Below are 26,118 nucleotides of genomic sequence, written 5' to 3'. Positions count from 1 at the left end.
TGTCCCAGGTGTGATGATGATGATGATGATGATGGTTACCTGTCTCAGGTGTGTTTACCTGGGATGGTGTGCACAGCCTCGATGGGCAGCAGGCAGGGTCGCTGCAGGTGTGACACAGGTGTGATGATGATGATGATGTCAGGGTGTGTTATAGGTGTGATAACGATGCAGTACAGGTGTGTACAGGTGTGATGATGATGATGTCAGGTGTGTACAGGTGTGCAGTTACCTGGGATGCTGTGCACAGCCTCGATGGGCAGCAGGCAGGGTCGCTGCAGGTGTGACACAGGTGTGATGATGATGATGTCAGGGTGTGTTACAGGTGTGATAACGATGCAGTACAGGTGTGTACAGGTGTGTACAGGTGTGATGATGATGATGGTTACCTGTCTCAGGTGTGCAGTTACCTGGGATGCTGTGCACAGCCTCGATGGGCAGCAGGCAGGGTCGCTCCAGTTCCCGCGGGGGTTGGGGGATGTGACACAGGTGTGATGATGATGATGTACAGGTATGACAGGTGTATCCCAGGTGTGTACAGGTGTGATGATGATGATGTACAGGTGTGTTACAGGTAATTTACCTGGGATGGTGTGCACAGCCTCGATGGGCAGCAGGCAGGGTCGCTGCAGGTGTGTCACAGGTGTGATGATGATGATGTCAGGCTGTATCCCAGGTGTGATAACGATGCAGTACAGGTGTGTACAGGTATGTTACAGGTGTGTACAGGTGTGTACAGGTGTGTTTACCTGGGATGGTGTGCACAGCCTCGATGGGCAGCAGGCAGGGTCGCTGCAGGTGTGACACAGGTGTGATGATGATGATGTCAGGGTGTGTTACAGGTGTGATAACGATGCAGTACAGGTGTGTACAGGTGTGATGATGATGATGTCAGGTGTGTACAGGTAATTTACCTGGGATGGTGTGCACAGCCTCGATGGGCAGCAGGCAGGGTCGCTCCAGTTCCCGCGGGGGTTGGGGGATGTGACACAGGTGTGATGATGATGATGTCAGGGTGTATCTCAGGTGTGTACAGGTGTGATGATGATGACGTACAGGTGTGTACAGGTGTGTTTACCTGGGATGCTGTGCACAGCCTCGATGGGCAGCAGGCAGGGTCGCTCCAGTTCCCGCGGGGGTTGGGGGATGTGACACAGGTGTGATGATGATGATGTCAGGGTGTATCCCAGGTGCAGTACAGGTGTGTACAGGTGTGATGATGATGATGTACAGGTGTGTACAGGTGTGTTACAGGTGTGTACAGGTGTGTACAGGTGTGCAGTTACCTGGGATGGTGTGCACAGCCTCGATGGGCAGCAGGCAGGGTCGCTGCAGGTGTGACACAGGTGTGATGATGATGATGTCAGGGTGTGTTACAGGTGTGATAACGATGCAGTACAGGTGTGTACAGGTGTGATGATGATGATGATGATGATGGTTACCTGTCTCAGGTGTGTTTACCTGGGATGGTGTGCACAGCCTCGATGGGCAGCAGGCAGGGTCGCTGCAGGTGTGATGGTGATGATGATGTACAGGTGTGTTATAGGTGTGATGATGATGATGTACAGGTGTGTCCCAGGTGCAGTACAGGTGTGTACAGGTGTGTACAGGTGTGTACAGGTGTGCAGTTACCTGGGATGCTGTGCACAGCCTCGATGGGCAGCAGGCAGGGTCGCTCCAGCTCCCGCGGGGGTTGGGGGATGTGACACAGGTGTGATGATGATGATGTCAGGGTGTGTCCCAGGTGTGATGATGATGATGATGATGATGGTTACCTGTCTCAGGTGTGTTTACCTGGGATGGTGTGCACAGCCTCGATGGGCAGCAGGCAGGGTCGCTCCAGTTCCCGCGGGGGTTGGGGGATGTGCGAATCCACGGCCTCGAGGAGCCTCAGCACGGACTGGAGACCGAGCTCGGGGTCACGGTCCTGCAGGTGAGATACAGGTGTGTTACAGGTGTGTACAGGTGTGTACAGGTGTGTCACAGGAGCCTCAGCACGGACTGGAGACCGAGCTCGGGGTCACGGTCCTGCAGGTGAGACAGGTAACATGATACAGGTGTGTTACAGGTGTGTACAGGTGTGTACAGGTGTGTACAGGTGTGTTACAGGTGTGTACAGGTGTGTTACAGGTGTGTCACAGGAGCCTCAGCACGGACTGGAGCCCCAGCTCGGGGTCACGGTCCTGCAGGTGAGACAGGTAACATGTTACAGGTGTGTTACACGTATGTACAGGTGTGTACAGGTGTGTTACAGGTGTGTACAGGTGTGTACAGGTGTGTTACAGGTGTGTACAGGTGTGTACAGGTGTGTACAGGTGTGTACAGGTGTGTACAGGTGTGTTACAGGTGTGTCACAGGAGCCTCAGCACGGACTGGAGCCCCAGCTCGGGGTCACGGTCCTGCAGGTGAGACAGGTAACATGTTACAGGTGTGTTACAGGTGTGTTACAGGTGTGTGCAGGTGTGTTACAGGTGTGTACAGGTGTGTACAGGTGTGTTACAGGTGTGTTACAGGTGTGTTACAGGTGTGTTACAGGTGTGTTACAGGTGTGTACAGGTATGTACAGGTGTGTGCAGGTGTGTGCAGGTGTGTACAGGTGTGTTACAGGTGTGTTACAGGTGTGTTACAGGTGTGTACAGGTGTGTACAGGTGTGTTACAGGTGTGTACAGGTGTGTTACAGGTGTGTACAGGTGTGTACAGGTGTGTACAGGTATGTACAGGTGTGTACAGGTGTGTACAGGTGTGTTACAGGTGTGTACAGGTGTGTACAGGTGTGTACAGGTGTGTACAGGTGTGTACAGGTGTGTTACAGGTGTGTACAGGTGTGTACAGGTGTGTACAGGTGTGTTACAGGTGTGTACAGGTGTGTACAGGTGTGTACAGGTGTGTTACAGGTGTGTACAGGTGTGTACAGGTGTGTACAGGTATGTACAGGTGTGTACAGGTGTGTACAGGTGTGTTACAGGTGTGTACAGGTGTGTACAGGTGTGTACAGGTGTGTTACAGGTGTGTACAGGTGTGTACAGGTGTGTTACAGGTGTGTACAGGTGTGTACAGGTGTGTGCAGGTGTGTACAGGTGTGTACAGGTGTGTTACAGGTGTGTACAGGTGTGTTACAGGTGTGTTACAGGTGTGTTCAGGTGTGTCACAGGAGCCTCAGCACGGACTGGAGCCCGAGCTCGGGGTCACGGTCCTGCAGGTGAGACAGGTAACATGATACAGGTGTGTTACACGTGTGTACAGGTGTGTTACAGGTGTGTACAGGTGTGTCCAGGTGTACCTGCAGCGCACACAGAACCAACCCCACCACCACCGGGGTGTCCCCAGGTACCCCAGGTGTCCCCAGGTGTCCCCAGGTGTATCCAGGTGTCCCCAGGTGTATCCCAGGTGTTCCCAGGTGTCCCCAGGTGTTCCCCAGGTGTACCTGCAGCGCACACAGAGCCGACCCCACCACCACCGGGGTGTCCCCAGGTACCCCAGGTGTACCCCAGCTGTCCCCAGGTGTGTCCAGGTGTTCCCCAGGTGTCCCCAGGTGTATCCAGGTGTCCCCAGGTGTGTCCAGGTGTTCCCCAGGTGTACCTGCAGCGCACACAGAGCCGACCCCACCACCACCGGGGTTTTTTCGCCGTCGAAGCCGAACTCGCTCAGGAGCTCCCGAACCTCGAGCTCGACCAATGGGAGCAGCTCCGGGTCCGGCACCGCGTCCGCCTTGTTCAGGTAAACAACAACGTGCTGGACACCCACCTGTGCAGGTGAGAATCACACCTTGAACATACACCTGAACCTACACCTGAACCTGGATCTACACCTGAACCTGGACCCAAACCCCAACAGCTCCGGGTCCGGCACCGCGTCCGCCTTGTTCAGGTAAACGACAACGTGCTGGACGCCCACCTGTGCAGGTGAGACAGGTGAGAATCACACCTGAACCTACACCTGAACCTGAACCTGGATCTACACCTGAACCCAAACCCCAACAGCTCCGGGTCCGGCACCGCGTCCGCCTTGTTCAGGTAAACAACAACGTGCTGGACACCCACCTGGACAGGTGAGACAGGTGAGACAGGTGAGAGTCACACCTTGAACCTACACCTGAACCTACACCTGAACCTGGATCTACACCTGAACCTGGACCCAAACCCCAACAGCTCCGGGTCCGGCACCGCGTCCGCCTTGTTCAGGTAAACAACAACGTGCTGGACGCCCACCTGTGCAGGTGAGACAGGTGAGAATCACACCTGAACCTACACCTGAACCTGAACCTGGATCTACACCTGAACCCAAACCCCAACAGCTCCGGGTCCGGCACCACGTCCGCCTTGTTCAGGTAAACAACAACGTGCTGGATGCCCACCTGTGCAGGTGAGACAGGTGAGACAGGTGAGGGGTTACACCTGAACCTACACCTGAACCTGAACCTGGATCTGAACCTGGATCTACACCTGAACCCAAACCCCAACAGCTCCGGGTCCGGCACCGCGTCCGCCTTGTTCAGGTAAACAACAACGTGCTGGACACCCACCTGGACAGGTGAGACAGGTGAGAGTCACACCTTGAACCTACACCTGAACCTGAACCTGGATCTACACCTGAACCTACACCTGAACCTGAACCTGGATCCAGCACTGTGTTCACCTTGTTCAGGTAAACAACAACGTGCTGGACACACACCTGTGCAGGTGAGACAGGTGAGACAGGTGAGGGGTTACACCCTGGATCTACACCTGAACCTGAACCTGAACCTACACCTGAACCTGAACCCAAACCCCAACAGCTCCGGGTCCGGCACCGCGTCCGCCTTATTCAGGTAAACAACAACGTGCTGGACGCCCACCTGTGCAGGTGAGACAGGTGAGGCAGGTGAGGGGTTACACCCTGAACCTACACCTGAACCTACACCTGGATCTACACCTGAACCCAAACAGCTCCGGGTCCGGCACCGCATCCACCTTGTTCAGGTGAACGACCACATGCTGGACACACACCTGGACAGGTGAGACAGGTGAGACAGGTGAAATGGGACAGGTGACAGTCACACTTTGAACCTACACCTGAACCTGGATCTGAACCTGAACCTGGAGCTACACCTGAACCTGAACCCACACCTGAACCTACACCTGAACCTGAACCTGAACCTGAACCTAGACCTACACCTGGACCTGGACCTGAACCTACACCTGAACCTGGATCTGAACCTGAACCTGGAGCTACACCTGAATCTGGAGCTACACCTGAACCTGAACCTGGACCTGGACCTGAACCTGGACCTGGAGCTACACCTGAACCTGGAGCTACACCTGAACCTGAACCTGAACCTAGACCTACACCTGGACCTGGACCTGAACCTACACCTGAACCTGAACCTGGACCTGGAACTACACCTGAACCTGGACCAGGAGCTACACCTGAACCTGGATCTGAACCTGGACCCACACCTGAACCTGAACCTGGATCTGAACCTACACCTGAACCTGGAGCTACACCTGAACCTGAACCCACACCTGAACCTGAACCCGGATCTACACCTGAACCTGAATCTACACCTGAACCTGAACCTGAACCTGAACCTACACCTGAACCTACACCTGGATCTACACCTGAACCTGAACCTGGAGCTACACCTGGACCTGGATCTGAACCTGGAGCTACACCTGAACCTACACCTGAACCTGAACCTGAACCCCAAACTCAGCTGCTGGGAGCTCGGTCTCACCTGGCCACGCCCCCTCAGGTGACCACGCCCCTCAGGAACTGACCACGCCCCCTCAGGAGCTGACCACGCCCCCTCAGGAACTGACCACGCCCCCTCAGGAGCTGACCACGCCCCTTCAGGAACTGACCACGCCCCCTCAGGAACTGACCACGCCCCCTCCAGGAACTGACCACGCCCCCTCCAGGAACTGACCACGCCCCCTCCAGGAACTGACCACGCCCCCTCCGGAACTGACCACGCCCCCAGGTGCTGGCCACGCCCCCTCAGGAGCTGACCACGCCCCCTCAGGAACTGACCACGCCCCCTCAGGAGCTGACCACGCCCCTTCAGGAACTGACCACGCCCCTTCAGGAACTGACCACGCCCCCTCAGGTGTTGACCACGCCCCCCAGGAGCTGACCACGCCCCCTCAGGAGGTAACCACGCCCCCAGGCATTAGCCACGCCCCCTCCCGAGCTGGCCACGCCCCCTCCTGAGCTGGCCACGCCCCTTCAGGAGGTAACCACGCCCCCCAGACATTAGCCACGCTTTCCAGATGTTAGCCACGCCCCCTCCTGAGCTGGCCACGCCCCCCATGAGCTGGCCACGCCCCCTCAGGAGATAACCACGTCCCCTCAAGAGGCGACCACGCCCCCAGACATTAGCCACGCCCTCCAGACGTTAGCCACGCCTCCTCAGGAGGTAACCACGCCCCCCAGACATTATCCACGCTTCCTCCTGAGCTGGCCACGCCCTTCAGGAGCTGGCCAGGCCCCCTCAGGAGGCAACCACGCCCCCCAGGCATTAGCCACGCCCCCTCTTGAGCTGGCCACGCCCCCTCAGGTGCTGGCCACGCCCCCCAGGAGCTGGCCACGCCCCCCAGCTCACCTGTCGGGCCAGCAGCAGGAGCTCCAGGGTCTGTGTGACCTGGCCACGCCCCCTCAGGAGGCAACCACGCCCCCCAGACATTAGCCACGCCTCCCAGACGTTAGCCACGCCCCCTCAGGAGGTAACCACGCCCCCCAGATGGTAGCCACGCCCCCTCCTGAGCTAGCCACGCCCCCTCAGGTGGTGGCCACGCCCCCCAGACATTAGCCACGCCCCCCAGACATTAGCCACGCCCCCTCAGGAGGTGGCCACGCACCCCAGACATTAGCCACGCCCCCTCAGGAGTTAGCCGCGCCCCCAGACATTAGCCACGCCCCCTCAGGAGTTAGCCACGCCCCTCCAGGAGGTGGCCACGCCCCCCAAGAGGTGGCCACGCCCCCCAGCTCACCTGTCGGGCCAGCAGCAGGTGCTCCCGGGTCTGTGGCATTTGCCCGTCGGTGGCGGCCACCACCAGGATGACGCCGTCCAGGGGGGCGGTGCCCGTGATCATGTTCTGGGGGAAAAAACGGCAGAATCGGGAAAAAACGCCGGGAATTCCGGGAATTCTGGGAATTCTGGGAATTCTGGGAGTTCTGGGAATTTGTTATCGGAGCTGGGATTGGGAAAAAAATTGGGGGGGATTGGGTGAAGAAAATGGGGAGAAATGGGTGGAAAATGGTTAAAAATGATGGGAAAAAAATTAATAAAAGTGTTCAAAGAATTAGTAAAAAAATCTGTAAAAATTCCCAAAAAATTCCCTCCCAAAAAAAGCTGGAAAAAATGTGCAAAAAATTCCTAAAAAAATCGTTGAAATGTTCCTGAAAATCCCCCAAAAGTCCAGAAAAAAACGTGAAAAAATTCACCAAAAAATCCTGAAAATAATCCCTAAAAAATCCTCAAAAAAAAATCCTGAAAAATCCCTATTAAATCCTTAAAACATCCCAAAAAAAATCCACAAAATTTCTCAAATAATTCCAAAAAGGATACAAAAAAAATCCCTAAAAATCCACAAAAAATCCCTAAAAAATCTCCCAAAAATCCTCAAAAAATCCCTAAAAAATTCCCAAAAAATCATAAAAAAATCCCCAAAAAATTAAAAAAAAATAAAAAAAAAATTTGAAAAAAATCCGAAAAAAATCCGAAAAAAATCCCAAAAAATTCCAGAAAATTCCCAAAAAATTCCAGAAAATTCCAGAATCCCAGAATTTCATACCTTGACATAATCAGCATGTCCTGGACAGTCGGTGTGTGCGTAGTGTCTCCGTGCCGTGCTGTACTCCACGTGCGCGGCGTTGATGGTGACAAAAACACCCCAAAAAAAACCCCCAAAAAATCCCTAAAATTTCTCAAATAATCCCTAAAAAATCCCCAAAATATCCTGAAAAAAATTCCAAAAAACTCCCTAAAAAATCCCAAAATGTCTTTAAAAAATCCCTAAAAAATCCCTAAAAATTCACAAAGAATCCTGAAAAAATCCTTAAAAAATCCCTAAAAATCCTCAAAAAAATCCCACAAAAATCCCCCAAAAATCCCTAAAAAATCCCCAAAAAATCCTGAAAAAAATCCTAAAAAAATCCCCAAAAAATGTGCAAAAATCCTCAAAAAATCCTAAAAAGTCCCCAAAAAATCTCTAAAAATTCCTAAAAAATCCCTAAAAAATCTCCAAAAAATCACAAAAAAATCCCTAAAAAATCCCCAAAAAATCACAAAAAAATTCGAAAAAAATTCGAAAAAAATTCGAAAAAAATTCGAAAAAAATTCCAAAAAAATTCGAAAAAAATTCAAAAAAAATCGGAAAAAAATCCGAAAAAATTCCAGAAAATTCCCAAAAAATTCCCAAAATTCCCAAACCTTTGGAATTCTGTACCTTGACATAATCAGCGTGCCCAGGACAATCGGTGTGTGCGTAGTGTCTCCGTGCCGTGCTGTACTCCACGTGCGCGGCGTTGATGGTGATGCCGCGCGCTTTCTCCTCGGGGGCGCTGTCGATCTCCTCGTAGGGCCGGAACTGCGCCCCTCCCCCCGCCGACAGCACTGCGGGGACCCCCCAAAAACGGCCTCAGACCCCCCCAAAATGGGCTCAGACCCCCCCAAAATGGGCTCAGACCCCTCCATTTTTTTCCCACTTTTTCCCCATTTTTTCCCAATTTTTCCCCAATTTTTTTCCCACATTTTTTCCCAATTTTTCTCCATTTTTCTCCCAATTTTTCACTCCATTTTTTCCCCAATTTGCCCATTTTTTTCCCAATTTTTCCCCATTTTTTCCCCCTTTTTTCCCAAATTTTTTCCCCATTTTTTCCCCAATTTTTTTTTTTTTTTTTTTTTTTTTTCTTTTTTTTTTTTCTCCTCCAATTTTTCTCCCATTTTTTCCCCATTTTTCACCATTTTCACCATTTTTTCCCGAATTTTTTCCCGATTTTTTCCCTATTTTTCTTTCTCCCAATTTTTCCCCCATTTTTTCTCATTTTTCACACCATTTTCTCCCATTTTTTCCCAAATTTTTTCCCATTTTTCTGCCCATTTTTCACACTCCATTTTCCCCAATTTTTCTACCAATATTTTTCCATTTTTTCCCCCATTTTCCCCTCATTTCCCCCCCAATTTTTCAAATTTTTTCCCAATTTTTTCCCGATTTTTTCCCCAATTTTTTCCCATTTTTCTCACCCAATTTTCCCCATTTTTCCCCCCAATTTTTTCCCAATTTTCCCCCAATTTTTCCATTTTTCCCAATTTTTTCCCAATTTTTTCCCTCATTTTTTACCCAATATTTTGCCCATTATTTCTCCCATTTTTCAATTTTTCCCATTTTTTTCTCCCAATTTTCCCATTTTTTCCCCATTCCTCGGGGGCGCTGTCGATCTCCTCGTAGGGCCGGAACTGCGCCCCTCCCCCCGCCGACAGCACTGCGGGGACCCCCAAAAACGGCCTCAGACCCCCCCAAAATGGGCTCAGACCCCCCCAAAAACGCCTCAGACCCCCCCAAAATGGGCTCAGAACCCTCCATTTTTTTCCCACTTTTTCCCCATTTTTCACCATTTTTTCCCAATTTTTCCCCAATTTTTTCCCAATTTTTTCCCAATATTTTTCCCATTTTTCTCCCAATTTTTCGCCCATTTTTTCCCCAATTTTCCCACATTTTTCCCAATTTTTTCCCATTTTTCTCTCCAATTTTTCGCCCATTTTTTTCTCATTTTTCCCCCATTTTCTCCCATTTTTTCCCAAATTTTTTCCAATTTTCTCCCAATTTTTTCCCAATTTTTTCCCAATTTTCTCCACAATTTTTCGCTCCATTTTTCTCATTTTTCCCTCATTTTCTCCCATTTTCTCCCGATTTTTTTTCCCATTTTTTCCCATTTTTTCCCATTTTTTCCCAATTTTTCCCCAATTTTTTCCAATTTTTTCCCCCCAATTTGTCACCCATTTTTTCCCCAAATTTCCCACGTTTTTTCCCAATTTTTTGCCCATTTTTCTCCCAATTTTTTGCCCATTTTTTCTCCCAATTTTCCCATTTTTTCCCATTTTTCCCCATTTTTTCCCCCTTTTTTTCCCCATTTTTCACCCAATATTTTGCCCATTATTTCTCCCATTTTTTCCTGTTTTTTTCTCCCGATTTTCCCATTTTTTCCTCTTTTTTTCCCCATTTTTCCCCATTTTTTCCCATTTTTTCCCCATTTTTCCCCCAATTTTTCCCATTTTTTCCCATTTTTTTCCCAATTTTATCCCAAATTTTTCCCATTTTTCTCGCCAATTTTCCCCCCATTTTTCCCCAATTTTTTCCCATTTTTTTCCCATTTTTTCCCCATTTTTCGCTCCATTTTTTCTCATTTTTCCCCGATTTTCTCCCATTTTTTCCCAATTTTTTCCCATTTTTCTGCCCATTTTTCACACCATTTTTCCCCAATTTTTCTACCAATATTTTTCCATTTTTTCCAATTTCCCCCCATTTTCCCTCCCGATTTTCAAGTTTTTTCCCAATTTTTTCCCATTTTTCTCCCAATTTTTCCCCCCATTTTCCCCCCCAATTTTTTCCCAATTTTTCCCCCAATTTTTCCATTTTTTCCCAATTTTTCCCCATTTTTTCCCCATTTTTCACTCCAATATTTTGCCCATTATTTTTCCCATTTTTTCCAATTTTTTCCCATTTTTTTCTCTCCAATTTTCCCATTTTTTCCCCATTCCTCGGGGGCGCTGTCGATCTCCTCGTAGGGCCGGAACTGCGCCCCTCCCCCCGCCGACAGCACTGCGGGGACACCCCAAAAACGGCCTCAGACCCCCCCAAAATGGCTCAGACCCCCCCCAAAATGGGCTCAGACCCCCCCAAAATGGGCTCAGACCCCCCCAAAATGGGTTCAGACCCCTCCATTTTTTTCCCACTTTTTCCCCATTTTTTCCCAATTTTTTCCAATTTTTCCCAATTTTTCCCCCCAATTTTTCTCCCAATTTTTCACTGCCATTTTTTCCCCAATTTGCCCATTTTTCCCCAATTTTTTCCCAATTTTTCCCCCTTTTTTCCATAATTTTTTCCCATTTTTCCCATTTTTCTCTCAATTTTTCGCGTCCATTTTTCTCCCAATTTTCCCCATTTTTCCCCCCATTTTTTCCCCAATTTTCCATATTTTCCCATTTTTTCCCCATTTTTCACCCAATATTTTGCCCATTATTTCTCCCATTTTTTCCCCGTTTTTTTCTCCCAATTTTCCCATTTTTTCCCCATTTTTCCCAAATTTTTTCCCAATTTTTTCCCATTTTTTCCCCAATTTTTTCCCATTTTTTCCCCAATTTTTCCCCATTTTTCTCCCAATTTTCGCCCATTTTTCTCCCAATTTTACCATTTTTTCCCAATTTTTTCCCATTTTTTCCCCCTTTTTTTCCAATTTTTTCCCAAATTTTTCCCATTTTTCTCCCAATTTTCCCCATTTTTCCCCCCATTTTTTCCCCAATTTTTCCATTTTTTCCCCAATTTTCCCACATTTTTTCCCCAATTTTTCCCATTTTTCTCCCAAATTTTCGCTCCATTTTTCTCATTTTTCCCCCATTTTCTCCCATTTTTTCCCAAATTTTTCCCCAATTTTCTCACCAATTTTTTCCCAATTTTTTCCCATTTTTCTCCCAATTTCCGCCCATTTTTTTCTCATTTTTCCCTCATTTTCTCCCATTTTCTCCCAATTTTCTCCCATTTTTCTCCCATTTTTCGCCCATTTTTTCCCCAATTTTCCCTACATTTTTTCCCAATTTTTTCGCCATTTTTCTCCCAATTTTTTCCCCATTTTTCCCCCATTTTTTTCCCAATTTTTCCCCATTTTTCCCCCAATTTTCCCATTTTCCACCAATTTTTTCCCATTTTTTCCCACTTTTTTCCCATTTTTTCCCATTTTCCCCCAATTTTTCATATTTTTCCCATTTTTTCCCAATTTTTTCCCCAATTTTTTCCCATATTTCTCCCCATTTTTCCCCCAATTTTTCCATTTTTTCCCAATTTTTTCCCACTTTTTTCCCATTTTTTCCCATTTTCCCCCAATTTTTCAAATTTTTCCCAATTTTTTCCCAATTTTTTTCCCCAATTTTTTCCCATATTTCTCCCAATTTTCCCCATTTTTTCCCATTTTTCTCCCAATTTTTTCCCATTTTTTCCCCCCATTTTTCCCCCAACTTTTCCATTTTTTCCCAATTTTTTCCCATTTTTCCCATTTTTTTTCTCCCCATTTTTTCCCCATTTTTCCCATTTTTCTCCCAATTTTTCCCATTTTTCTCCCAATTTTTCTCCCAATTTTCCCATTTTTTCCCCATTTTCTCCCATTTTTCCCCCAATTTTTCCATTTTTTCCTATTTTTTCCCATTTTTTCCCCATTTTTCACCCAATATTTTGCCCATTATTTCTCCCATTTTTTCCTGTTTTTTTCTATCAATTTCCCCATTTTTTCCCCATTTTTTCCCCATTTTTCACCATTTTTTCCCCAATTTTTTCCTATTTTTTCCCAATTTTTTCCCCCCAATATTTTTCCCATTTTTCTCCCAATTTTTCGCACATTTTTTCCCCAATTTGCCCCAATTTTTCCCCAATGTTTTCCCATTTTTCTCCCAATTTTTTGCCCATTTTTTCTCCCTTTTCCCATTTTTTCCCAATTTTTTCCCATTTTTTCCCCCTTTTTTTCCAAATTTTTCCCATTTTTCTCCCAATTTTCACCATTTTTCCCCCCATTTTTTCCCCAATTTTTCCCCATTTTTTCCCCATTTTTCACCCAATATTTTGCCCATTATTTCTCCCATTTTTTCCTGCTTTTTTCTCCCAATTTTCCCATTTTTTCCCCATTTTTCACCATTTTTTCCCAATTTTCCCCAATTTTTCCCCAATTTTTTCCCAATATTTTTCCCATTTTTCTCCCAATTTTTCGCCCATTTTTTCTCATTTTTCCCCCATTTTCTCCCATTTTTTTCCCAATTTTTTCCCCCCAATTTTTCTCCCAATTTTTCGCCCAGTTTTTCCCCAATTTTCCCACATTTTTTCCCAATTTTTTCCCATTTTTCCCCCAATTTTTTGCCCATTTTTTCTCCCATTTTTCCCAATTTTTTCCCATTTTTTCCCCCTTTTTTCCCAAATTTTTTCCCATTTTTCTCCCAATTTTCCCCATTTTTCCCCCCATTTTTTCCCCAATTTTTCAATTTTTTCCCATTTTTTCCCCATTTTTCACCCAATATTTTGCCCATTATTACTCCCATTTTTTCCCAGTTTTTTCTCCCAATTTTCCCATCTTTCCCCATTTTTTCCCCATTTTTCACCATTTTTTCCCATTTTTCTCCCAATTTTTCCTACTTCTTTTCCCAATCTTCTCCCATTTTTCTGATCATTTTTCATCTATTTTTCTCCCAATTTTCCCATTTTTTCCACATTTTTTCTCCCAATTTTCCCATTTTTTCTCCCATTTTTCCCTCATTTTTTTCCCCATTTTTTGTTCCATTTTTCCCCAATTTTTTGTTCCATTTTTTCCCATTTTTTCCCCATTTTTTCTCCTAATTTTCCCCATTTTTCTCCCATTTTTCCCCCAATTTTCCCCATTTTTTGTTCCATTTTTCTCCCATTTTTTGTTCCATTTTTCCCCCTTTTTTCCCCATTTTTTCTCCCAATTTTCCCCCAAATTTTCTCATTTTTTCCCCATTTTTTCCCCATTTTTTTGCCTGTTTTTGGTCATTTTTTCGTCATTTTTTCACCGTTTTTCACCATTTTTTTTTTGTTTTTTCCCAAATTCCCCGTTTTTCACCCCATTTTGGGCTCACCCCATGTGCTGACCACACTCAGGGTGATTTTCCCCTGCTCCACATCCCATTTATTCCCTTTTTTTCCCCTTTTTTTCCCCTTTTTTCCTCCCATTTTTTCTCTCAATTTTCCCATTTTTCTCCCAATTTTTTGCCCATTTTTTCTCCCATTTTTTTCCCCAATTTTTCCCATTTTCCCCCCATTTTTATCCCAATTTTCCCATTTTTTTCCCATTTTTCTCTCAATTTTTCCCCCATTTTTTGTTCCATTTTTTCCCTTTTTTCCCCCAATTTTTTCCCATTTTTCTCCCAATTTTTTGCCCATTTTTCTCCCATTTTTTCTCCCAATTTTCCCCATTTTTTCCCCATTTTTTGTTCCATTTTTCCCCATTTTTTCCCCAATTTTTCCCCCAATTTTCTCCCATTTTTTCCCCCATTTTTTCCCCATTTTTTCCCCATTTTTCCCCATTTTTTCCCCAATTTTCTCCCATTTTTTCTCCCAATTTTCCCCCAAATTTTCTCATTTTTCTCCCAATTTTTCCCCATTTTTTCCCCAATTTTTCCCCAATTTATTTCCCATTTTTTCTCCCAGTTTTCCCCCAAATTTTCCCAATTTTCTCCCATTTTTTCCCCATTTTTTGTTCCATTTTTCCCCATTTTTTCCCCATTTTTGGTCATTTTTCTCCCATTTTTTGCCCATTTTTCCCCATTTTTTCACCGTTTTTCACTATTTTTTTTTGTTTTTTCCCAAATTCCCCGTTTTTCACCCCATTTTGGGCTCCCCCATGTGCTGACCACACTCAGGGTGATTTTCCCCTGCTCCACATCCCAATTTTCCCATTTATTCCCCATTTTTTCCCCATTTTTTCTCCCATTTTCCCATTTTTCTCCCAATTTTTTGCCCATTTTTTCTCCCATTTTTTCCCCAATTTTTCCCCATTTTTTGTTCCATTTTTCCCCAATTTTTTCCCCAATTTTTTCCCCAATTTTTTCCCATTTTTTCCCCAATTTTTTCCCCAATTTTCCCCAATTTATTTCCCATTTTTTCTCCCAATTTTCCCCCAAATTTTCTCATTTTTCTCCCATTTTTTCCCCATTTTTTCCCCATTTTTCACCATTTTTCCCCATTTTTTGTTCCATTTTTCCCCAATTTTTCCCCAAATTTTTTCCCATTTTTTCCCAATTTTTTCCCCAATTTTTTCCCATTTTTTCCCCAATTTTCCCCAATTTATTTCCCATTTTTTCTCCCAATTTTCCCCCAAATTTTCTCATTTTTCTCCCATTTTTTCCCCAATTTTTTCCCATTTTTTCCCAATTTTTTCCCATTTTTTCCCCAATTTTCCCCAATATATTTCCCATTTTTTCTCCCAATTTTCCCCATTTTTTCCCCATTTTTTCCTCATTTTTTGTTCCATTTTTCCCCATTTTTTCCCCATTTTTTTCCCATTTTTTCTCCCCATTTATTCCCATTTTTCCCCATTTTTTCCCCGTTTTTGGTCATTTTTTCCCCATTTTTTCCCCATTTTTCACCGTTTTTCACCATTTTTTTTTTGTTTTTTCCCAAATTCCCCGTTTTTCACCCCATTTTGGGCTCACCCCATGTGCTGACCACACTCAGGGTGATTTTCCCCTGCTCCACATCCCATTTATTCCCATTTTTTCCCCATTTTTTGCCCGTTTTTTGTCATTTTTTCCCCATTTTTTCACCGGTTTTCACCATTTTTTTTTTGTTTTTTCCCAAATTCCCGGTTTTTCACCCCATTTTGGGCTCACCCCTGGTGATGGCAGCGGTCAGGGTGATTTTCCCCTGCTCCACATCCCATTTATTCCAAATTTTCCCCATTTTATCTCTCAATTTTCCCATTTTTCTCCCAATTTTTTGCCCATTTTTTCTCCCATTTTTTCCCCAATTTTTTCTCATTTTTCCCCATTTTTTCCCCCATTTTTTCCCCCAATTTTCCAATTTTTTCCCATTTTTCTCCCAATTTTTTGCCCATTTTTTCTCCCAATTTTCCCCATTTTTTTCCCCATTTTTTGTTCCATTTTTTCCCCAATTTTTCCCCATTTTTTCCCCATTTTTTGTTCCATTTTTCCCCATTTTTTCCCCAATTTTCCCTCATTTTTTTCCCATTTTTTCTCCCAATTTTCCCCCAAATTTTCCCAATTTTCTCCCATTTTTTCCCCATTTTTTGTTCCATTTTTCCCCATTTTTTCCCCATTTTTTCCCCATTTTTTGTTCCATTTTTTCCCCATTTTTTCCCCATTTTTTGCCCGTTTTTCCCCATTTTTTCACCGTTTTTCACCATTTTTTTTTTGTTTTTTCCCAAATTCCCGGTTTTTCACCCCATTTTGGGCTCACCCCTGGTGATGGCAGCGCTCAGGGTGATTTTCCCCTGCTCCACATCCCAATTTTCCCATTTATTCCCATTTTTTCCCCATTTTTTCTCCCAATTTTCCCATTTTTTCCCTCATTTTTTCCCCATTTTTTGTTCCATTTTTCCCCAATTTTTCCCCAAAAATTTCCCCATTTTTTGTTCCATTTTTTCCCCAATTTTTTCCCCAATTTTTCCCCAAATTTTTTCCCATTTTTTCCCAATTTTTTCCCATTTTTTTCTCCCATTTTTTCCCCATTTTTTCCCATTTTTCGTTCCGTTTTTTCCCCATTTTTTGCCCGTTTTTGGTCATTTTTTCACCATTTTTTCACCGTTTTTCACCATTTTTTTTTTGTTTTTTCCCAAATTCCCGGTTTTTCACCCCATTTTGGGCTCACCCCTGGTGATGGCAGCGCTCAGGGTGATTTTCCCCTGCTCCACATCCCATTTATTCCCATTTTTTCCCCATTTTTTCTCCCATTTTTTTCCCCAATTTTTCCATTTTTTCTCCCATTTTTTTCTCCCAATTTTCCCATTTTTTCCCCATTTTTCTCCCAATTTTTTGCCCATTTTTTCTCCCAATTTTCCCCATTTTTTGTTCCATTTTTCCCCATTTTTTCCCCATTTTTTCTCCCAATTTTCTCCCAAATTTTCTCATTTTTCTCCCAATTTTTCCCCATTTTTTCCCCAATTTTCCCCAATTTATTTCCCATTTTTTCTCCCAATTTTCCCCCAAATTTTCCCAATTTTCTCCCTTTTTTTCCCCATTTTTTGTTCCATTTTTCCCCATTTTTTCCCCATTTTTCGTTCCATTTTTTCTCCCATTTTTTCCCCATTTTTTGCCCGTTTTTCCCCATTTTTTCACCGTTTTTCACCATTTTTTTTTTGTTTTTTCCCAAATTCCCGGTTTTTCACCCCATTTTGGGCTCACCCCTGGTGATGGCAGCACTCAGGGTGATTTTCCCATGCTCCACATCCCAATTTTCCCATTTATTCCCATTTTTTCCCCATTTTTTCCCCATTTTTGGTCATTTTTTTCACCCCATTTTGGGCTCACCCCTGGTGATGGCAGCGGTCAGGGTGGTTTTCCCGTGGTCCACGTGCCCGATGGTGCCGACGTTCAGGTGAGGTTTGTCCCGCACGAAAGCGACCTTGGCCTTGGGGGGGGCCTGGGGGGGACCCAAAATCACCCAAAATTACCCCAAAAATCACCCAAAAATCCACCCAAAATTACCCCAAAATCACCCAAAATTACCCCAAAATCCATTCAAAATATCCACAAAATTCACCCCAAAATTACCCCAAAATCACCCAAAATTACCCCAAAAAATCCACTCAAAATATCCACAAAATTCACCCAAAAATTACCCCAAAATCACCCAAAATTACCCCAAAAAATCCACCCAAAATATCCCCAAAAATATCCCCAAAATTCACCCAAAATCACCCAAAATTACCCCAAAAATATCCCAAAAATCCACCCAAAATATCCCCAAAAATCCACCCAAAATATCCCCAAAAATTACCCCAAAATCACCCAAAATTACCCCAAAAATCCACCCAAAATTACCCCAAAAATATCCCAAAAATCCACCCAAAATATCCCAAAAATGCACCCAAAATATCCACAAAATTCACCCCAAAATTACCCCAAAAATATCCCAAAAATCCACCCAAAAATCCACCCAAAATTACCCCAAAATCCACTCAAAATATCCACAAAATTCACCCCAAAATTACCCCAAAATCACCCAAAATTACCCCAAAATCACCCAAAATTACCCCAAAAATCATCCCAAAAATCACCCAAAATATCCCAAAAAATTACCCCAAAATCACCCCAAAATCACCCAAAATTACCCCAAAAATATCCCAAAAATCCACACAAATTATCCCAAAAATTACCCCAAAATCACCCAAAATTACCCCAAAAATCATCAAAAAAAATCCACCCAAAATATCCACAAAATTCACCCAAAATTACCTGAAATTACCCCAAAAATCCACCCAAAATTCATCCAAAAAATCCCCAAAATTCACCCCAAAATCACCCCAAAAATCCACCCAAAAATTACCCCAAAAATTACCCCAAAATATCCCAAAAATTACCCCAAAATCACCCAAAATTACCCCAAAAATCCACCCAAAAATATCCCAAAATTACCCCAAAATTCATCCAAAAAATCCCCAAAATTCACCCAAAATTACCCAAAAATCCACCCAAAATTACCCCAAAATCATCCCAAAAATTACCCCAAAAAATCCCCAAAATTCACCCAAAAATTACCCCAAAATCACCCAAAATTACCCCAAAAATATCCCAAAAATCCACACAAAATATCCCAAAAATTACCCCAAAATCATCCAAAAAATCCACCCAAAATATCCCAAAAATTACCCCAAAATCACCGGAAATTACCCCAAAATCATCCCAAAATTACCCCAAAAAATCCCCAAAATTCACCCAAAATTACCCCAAAATCATCCCAAAAATCACCCAAAATTACCCCAAAATCACCCAAAATTACCCCAAAATCCACTCAAAATATCCACAAAATTCACCCCAAAATTACCCCAAAATCACCCAAAATTACCCCAAAATCATCCAAAAAATATCCCAAAAATCCACCCAAAATTACCCCAAAATCATCCCAAAAATTACCCCAAAATCACCCAAAATTACCCTAAAAATATCCCAAAAATTACCCCAAAAAATCCCCAAAATTCACCCAAAATCACCTGAAATTACCCCAAAAATCACCCAAAATTCATCCAAAAAATCCACAAAATTCACCCAAAAATTCACCCAAAATCACCCAAAATTACCCCAAAAATCCACCCAAAAAACCCCCAAAATTATCCCAAAAATCACCCAAAATTACCTCAAAAATCCACCCAAAATTCATCCAAAAATTACCCCAAAATCACCCAAAATTACCCCAAAAATCCACACAAAATTACCCCAAATTACCCCAAAAATCACCCAAAATTCATCCCAAAAATCCCCAAAATTCACCCAAAAATTACCCCAAAATCACCCAAAATAACCCCAAAAATATCCCAAAAATCCACACAAAATATCCCAAAAATTACCCCAAAATCACCCAAAATTACCCCAAAATCATCCCAAAAATATCCCAAAAATCCACCCAAAATTACCCCAAAATCACCCAAAATTACCCCAAAAGCATCCCAAAAATCCACCCAAAAATTCACCCAAAATTACCCCAAAATCACCCAAAATTACCCCAAAAATATCCCAAAAATTACCCCAAAAAATCCCCAAAATTATCCCAAAAATATCCCAAAAATCACCCAAAAATCCACCCAAAATTACCCCAAAATCATCCCAAAAATCCACCCAAAATATCCCAAAAATTACACCAAATCACCCAAAATTACCCCAAAAATCCACCCAAAATATCCACAAAATTCACCCCAAAATCACCCAAAATTATCCCAAAATCATCCAAAAAATCCACCCAAAAATATCCCAAAAATTAACCCAAAATCACCCAAAATTACCCCAAAATCATCCCAAAAATCCATTCAAAATATCCCAAGAATTACCCCAAAATCACCCAAAAATTCCCAAAAAAATCCCAAAAAAATCCCCCAAAAATTCCCAAAAATCTCTAAAAAATCCTAAAAAAATCCTCCAAAAATCCCAAAAAATTCCCAAAAAATCCGAATAAAATCCCCAAAAAGTTCCCAAAAATCCCCCAAAAATCCACAAAAATCCCCAAAAAATCCCAAAATATTCCCCAAAAATCTCCCAAAAAATCCTAAAAAAATCCTTAAAAAATCCCAAAAAATTCCCCCAAAATCCCCAAAAAGTCAAAAAAAAATCCCCAAAAAATCCTCAAAAAATCCCCAAAAAATCTCCAAAAAATCCTCAAAAAATCCCCAAAAATTCCCCAAAAAATTTCCCCAAAAATCACAATAAATTCCACAAAAAATCCCCAAAAAATCCCCGCACAAAATCTCTCAAAAACCTCCAAAAATTCCCCAAAAATTCCAAAAAAATCCAAATAAAATCCACCCAAAAAGTCCAAAAAAAATCCCCCCAAAAATCCCCAAAAATCTCCAAAAAATCCTCAAAAAATCCCCAAAAATCCCAAAAAATTCCCAAAAAATTCCCCCAAAATTCCCCAGAAAATCCCAGAAAATTCCACAAAATTCCCTTAAAAAATCCCCAAAAATCCCCAAAAAATCCGCAAAAAATCCTAAAAAATTCCCAAAAAAATCTCCAAAAAATCATCAAAAAATCCACAAAAAATCCCCAAAAAATTCCCCAAAAATCTCCAAAAAAATCCCAAAAAATTCTAAAAAAAATCCCCCAAAAATCCCAAAAAATTCCCAAAAAATCTCCAAAAAATCCTCAAAAAATCCCCAAAAAATCCCAAAAAATTCCCCAAAAATCTCCAAAAAAATCCCCAAAAATCCTCAAAAAATCCCCAAAAAATCCCCAAAAATTCCCAAAAAATCCTAAAAAATTCCAAAAAAAATCCCCAAAAAATCCTCAAAAAATCCCCAAAAATTCCCCAAAAATCTCCAAAAAAATCCCAAAAAAATCCTAAAAAATTCCCCAAAAAATCCCCAAAAATTCTCCAAAAATCTCCAAAAAAATCCCAAAAAATCCCCAAAAAATCCCCCAAAAACCTCCAAAAATTCCCCAAATTTTCCTCCAAAAAAATTCCCAAAAATCCCCCCCAAATTCCTGGGATTTCCCTCCCCTCCCCCTCACCGTGCTCAGCACTCGGAAGCCGCGGCCACGAAAACCTGGGGGGGGAAAAAAAATGGGAATTTTGGGAATTTTGGGAATTTTAGGAGGATTTGGGGAATTTTGGGGAATTTTGGGGGGATTTGGGGGAATTTTGGGGGGAAATTTGGGAGATTTTGGGGAATTTTGGGAATTTTGGGAATTTTGGGGAATTTTAAAGGATTTGGGGAATTTTGGGGAATTTTGGGGAATTTTAGGAGGATTTGGGGAATTTTTGGGGGGAAATTTGGGAGATTTTGGGGAATTTTGGGAATTTTCAGGAATTTTGGGGAGATTTTAGGAGGATTTGGGGAATTTTGGGGGGAAATTTGGGAGATTTTGGGGAATTTTAGGGAATTTTGGGGGGATTTTAAAGGATTTGGGGGAATTTTGGGGAATTTTGGGAGATTTTGGGGAATTTTGGGGGGATTTGAGGGGAATTTTGGGGGGATTTTGGGATTTTTAGGAGGAAATTTTTGGAATTCTGGGGGGATTTGGGGAATTTTGGGGGGATTTGAGGGGAATTTTTGGCGATTTTTGGAATTTTTGGGGGGATTTTAAAGGACTTGAGGGGATTTTAGGGGGAAATTTTGGGAATTTTTGAGGAATTTTGGAAATTTTGGGGGAATTTTAAAGGATTTGGGGGAATTTTGGGGGGATTTGAGGGGAATTTTGGGGAATTTCAGGAGGATTTGGGGGGATTTGGGAAATTTTGGGGGGAAATTGGGGAATTTTAGGGGGAATTTCGGTGGATTTTTGAATTATTTGGGGAATTTTGGGGAGATTTTAAAGGAATTAGGGAATTTGGGGGAATTTTGAAGGATTCGAGGGAAAATTTGGGGAATTTTGGGAAGATTTGAGGGGATTTTGGGGGGATTTTAAAGAATTTTGGGGGATTTGAGGGGAATTTTGGGGAATTTTGGAGGAATTTGGGGAATTTTAAAGGAATTTGAGGAGAATTTTTGGGGAATTTTGAGGCGATTTTAAGGGATTTTGTGGGGATTTGAGGAGAATTTGACCAATTTTTGGGGGTTTTGGGGGATTTCAGCCGGATTTGTGGGGAATTCCCGGGGATTTGATGGAATTTTTGTGGAATTCTGAGGGGAATTTCTGGAACTTTCCGAGGATTCCCGGAGCTCCCGCGTGACCCCGTGACCTTCAACCTCCTCCCCCTCCCCCCCAACCTTCCCCGACCCCTTCCGGGCTCCCCAAACCCTCCCAAAATTCCCAAAATTCCCCGAAATTCCCGGATTTTCCTCCCCGAATTCCCGCGCACCCCCGAGGGCCCCGCGCAGCAGCGCCGCGGGCAGCGCCATTCTCCTCACGCCTGCCGGAAGTGACCCCCGGCCGCTTCCGGTTCCGCTCTGCCCCTTCCCCGCGTCTCGATGGTGCTGGAGGACCCGACTCGATGGTGTTGGAGGACCAAGCGGTGAGGGCGCTCTGGCCGCTCTGGAGGACTCGACTCGATGGTGTTGGAGGACCAAGCAGTGAGGGCGCTCTGGCCGCTCTGGAGGACTCCACTCTGTGGTGCTGGAGGACCCGCAGTGAGGGCGCTCTGGCCGCCCTGGAGGACTCGACTCGATGGTGCTGGAGGACTCCGCAGTGAGGGCGCTCTGGCCGCTCTGGAGGACTCGACTCGATGGTTCTGGAGGACTCAGCAGTGAGGGCGCTCTGGCCGCCCTGGAGGACTCAACTCTGTGGTGCTGGAGGACCCCGGGGCCGCTCTGGCCGCCCTGGAGGACTCGACTCGATGGTGTTGGAGGACCAAGCAGTGAGGGCGCTCTGGCCGCCCTGGAGGACTCGACTCGATGGTGCTGGAGGACTCACCAGTGAGGGCGCTCTGGCCGCTCTGGAGGAATCAACTCTGTGGTGCTGGAGGACCCCGGGGGCGCTCTGGCCGCTCTGGAGGACTCGACTCGATGGTGCTGGAGGACTCAGCAGTGAGGGCGCTCTGGCCGCTCTGGAGGACTCGACTCGGTGGTGCTGGAGGACTCAGGAGTGGGGGAGTCGCTAAGAGGATTTAAAAGCCCCAAAACGTCCCAAAATCGACCCAAAACTGCCCCAAAAATGCCCCGAAGTGCCCCAAACCCTCCTAAAGTGCCCCAAAACTTCCCTAAAGTGCCCCAAAACCGCCCCAAAGAGCCCCAAACCGACCCAAAATGTCCCAAAACCGCCCCAAAACTGCCCCAAAGTGCCCCAAAACCGCTCTAAAATGGCCCCAAAATTCCTCAAACAGCCCCAAAAATGACCCTAAATAGCCCCAAAGTGCCCTAAACTGCCCCAAAACTGTTTCAAACTGCCCCAAAGTGCCCCAAAATCACTCGAATATCAACCCAGAGTGCCCCAAATCTCCCAAAAATGCCCCAAAACTGCCCCAAAGTGCCCCAAAAATGCCCCAAAACTGCCCCAAAAAGCCCCCAAATGCTCCAAAACCGCTGCAAACCGTCCCAAAACTGCCCCAAAAAGCCTCAAACTGCCCAAAACTGCCCCAAAAATTCCTCTAAACTGCCCCAAAGTGCCCTAAACTGTCCCAAAACCTCCCAAAAATGCCCCAAAACAGCCCCAAAATACCCCAAAACCACCCCAGAACCACCCCAAAGTGCTCAAAACCGCCCGAAAATGCCCCAAAACCAGCCCAAAGTGGCCAAAACTGCCCCAAAAATGTCCCAAACCTTCCAAAAATGCCCCAAAGTGCCCAAAACTGCCCCAAAACTGCCTCGAAGTGCCCCAGAAATGTCCCAAAACTGCCCCAAAATGCCCCAAAGTGCCCCAGAAATGTCCCAAAACTGCCCCAAAACCTCCCAAAAACGTCGCAAAACCTCCCCAAAGTGCCCCAAAACTCCCAAAAATGCCCCAAAACTGCCCCAAAAATGCCCAAACCTCCTAAAAATGCCCCAAAACCACCCCCAAAGTGCCCCAAAAGACCCTGAAGTGCTGAAAACTGACCCAAAACCACCCAAAAATGCCCCAAAGATGTCCCAAAACTGCCTCAAAATCTCCCAAAAATGTCCCAAAATGCCCCAAAATGTCCCGAAGTGCCCCAAAAATGCTCCAGAAGTGCCCAAAACTGCCCCAAAACCTCCTAAAAATTCCCCAAAACCATCCCAAAGTGCCCCCAAACTGCCCCAAAAATGCCCCAAAGTGCCCCAAATGTCCCCAAAACCTCCCAAAAATGCCCCAAAGTGCCCCAGAAATGTCCCAAAACTGCCCCAAAACCTCCCAAAAACGTCGCAAAACCTCCCCAAAGTGCCCCAAAACTCCCAAAAATGCCCCAAAACCTCCCAAAAATGCCCCAAAATCTCCCAAAACTGCCCCAAAACTGCCCCAAAGTGCCCTAAACTGCCCCAAAATCTCCCAAAAATGCCCCAAAAATGCCCCAAAATCTCCCAAAACTCCCCAAAACTGCCCCAAAATGTCCCAAAAATGCCCCAAAACCACCCAAAACTGCCCCAAAATGTCCCAAAATCTCCCAAAAATGCCCCAAAGTGCCCAAAATATCCCCAAAACCTCTCAAAAATGCCCCAAAGTGCCCCAAAAATGTCCCAAAACTGCCTGAAAACGCCCCAAAATCTCCCAAAACTGCCCCAAAAATGCCCAAAAATGCCCCAAAAATGTCCCAAAAGTGCCCCAAAATCTCCCAAAAACGTCACAAAACCTTCCCAAAGTGCCCAAAAATTCCCCAAAATCTCCCAAAAATGCCCCAAATCCACCCCAAAGTGGCCAAAACAGCCCCAAAACTCCCAAAAACTGCCCCAAAAATGTCCCAAAATCTCCCGAAAATGTCCCAAAATGCCCCAAAATGTCCCAAAGTGCCCCAAAACTGCCCCAAAACCTCCCAAAAATGCCCCAAAATGGCCCAAAACTGACCCAAACCTCCCAAAAGTGCCCCAAAAATGCCCCAAAGTGCCCCAAAAATTCCCCTAAACAGCCCCAAAACCTCCCAAAAATGCCCAAAACTGCCCCAAAAATGACCCAAAACCTCCCAAAACTGCCCCAAAATGTCCCCCCCTGCCCCTCCCCCATCCCCCACCCCTCCCCCACCCCTCAGCCCCTCCCCCACCCCGGGCCCCTCCCCCCCCCGGAAGAGTCGGAGCCGATTTTGGGGGATTTTGTACAAAAATCGCCTTTGGATCAAACTGGGAACCAACGGGGGGGAGGGGGGAGGGGAACAGGTGAGATCAGGTGAGCTCCAGGTGAGATCAGGTGAGCTCCAGGTGAGACCAGGTGAGTCCAGGTGAGACCAGGTGAGCCCCAGGTGAGCCCAGGTGAGTCCAGGTCAGCCCAGAAGACCCCAGGAGAACCCAGGTGAGTCCAGGTGAGCTCTGGGTGGGTTCAGGTGAGTCCAGGTGAGTCCAGGTGAGTCCAGGTGAGCTCCAGGTGATCTCAGGTGTCCCCAGGTGTGTTCAGGTGAGGCTCAGTGAGAAGGCTCTGTATCCCAGGTTGGTGAAGATGGGTTCAGGTGATCTCAGGTGTATCTCAGGTGTCCCCAGGTGTCCCCAGGTGTGCTCAGGTGAGGCTCAGTGAGAACGCCCGATATCCCAGGTTGGTGAAGGTGGGTTCAGGTGAGGTTCAGGTGTGTTCAGGTGAGGTTCAGGTGAGGTTCAGGTGTCCCCAGGTGTGCTCAGGTGAGGCTCAGTGAGAAGGCCCGATATCCCAGGTTGGTGAAGATGAGTTCAGGTGAGGTTCAGGTGATCTCAGGTGTCCCCAGGTGTGTCCAGGTGTGCTCAGGTGAGGCTCAGCGAGAAGGCTGTGTAGCCCAGGTGGGTTCAGGTGTGTTCAGGTGAGCTTCAGGTGAGGTTCAGGTGTCCCCAGGTGTGTTCAGGTAAGGCTCAGTGAGAACGCCCGATATCCCAGGTTGGTGAAGATGAGTTCAGGTGAGGTTCAGGTGTATCTCACATGGTCTCAGGTGATCTCAGATGGGTTCAGGTGAGGTTCAGGTGTGTTCAGGTGAGGTTCAGGTGTCCCCAGGTGTGTTCAGGTGAGGTTCAGGTGTCCCCAGGTGTCCCCAGGTGTTCAGGTGAGGCTCAGTGAGAAGGCTCTGTAGCCCAGGTTGGTTCAGGTGATCTCACATGGTCTCAGATGGGTTCAGGTGAGGTTCAGGTGTCCCCAGCTGTCCCCAGGTGTCCCCAGGTGTGTTCAGGTGTCCCCAGGTGTCCCCAGGTGTATCTCAGGTGTT

The 26,118-nt window shown here is 45.3% G+C and overlaps 1 protein-coding gene and 1 long non-coding RNA gene across 2 annotated transcripts in view; one reads left to right on the top strand and one right to left on the bottom strand.

The window, feature by feature from the left end:
- Nucleotides 1-22,339, bottom strand: part of TUFM (Tu translation elongation factor, mitochondrial) — a 29,140-nt gene extending 6,801 nt beyond the window's left edge. Inside the window, exons 1-7 of the mRNA XM_058860915.1 lie at nucleotides 22,219-22,339; nucleotides 20,928-20,962; nucleotides 17,238-17,349; nucleotides 8,425-8,591; nucleotides 6,967-7,071; nucleotides 3,578-3,742; nucleotides 1,792-1,924 (exon numbers count right to left, since the gene is read on the bottom strand). Coding sequence (XP_058716898.1) covers nucleotides 1,792-1,924; nucleotides 3,578-3,742; nucleotides 6,967-7,071; nucleotides 8,425-8,591; nucleotides 17,238-17,349; nucleotides 20,928-20,962; nucleotides 22,219-22,258 — 757 coding nt within the window. The 5' untranslated portion in view covers nucleotides 22,259-22,339. The remainder of the gene's footprint in view (nucleotides 1-1,791; nucleotides 1,925-3,577; nucleotides 3,743-6,966; nucleotides 7,072-8,424; nucleotides 8,592-17,237; nucleotides 17,350-20,927; nucleotides 20,963-22,218) is intronic.
- A 2,959-nt stretch (nucleotides 22,340-25,298) lies between these two features.
- On the top strand, nucleotides 25,299-26,079 carry LOC131590647 (uncharacterized). The gene is made up of 3 exons (XR_009280181.1): nucleotides 25,299-25,722; nucleotides 25,880-25,931; nucleotides 26,002-26,079. It is a non-coding gene; the product is annotated as an uncharacterized LOC131590647 (long non-coding RNA).
- Nucleotides 26,080-26,118: the final 39 nt, after the last annotated feature.

Source organism: Poecile atricapillus, chromosome 34 (genome assembly GCF_030490865.1).
Source record: "Poecile atricapillus isolate bPoeAtr1 chromosome 34, bPoeAtr1.hap1, whole genome shotgun sequence".
Taxonomy (NCBI): domain Eukaryota; kingdom Metazoa; phylum Chordata; class Aves; order Passeriformes; family Paridae; genus Poecile; species Poecile atricapillus.
The sequence above is the reverse complement of the archived record's forward strand: the minus strand, read 5'-3'. Positions and strand labels throughout refer to the sequence as shown.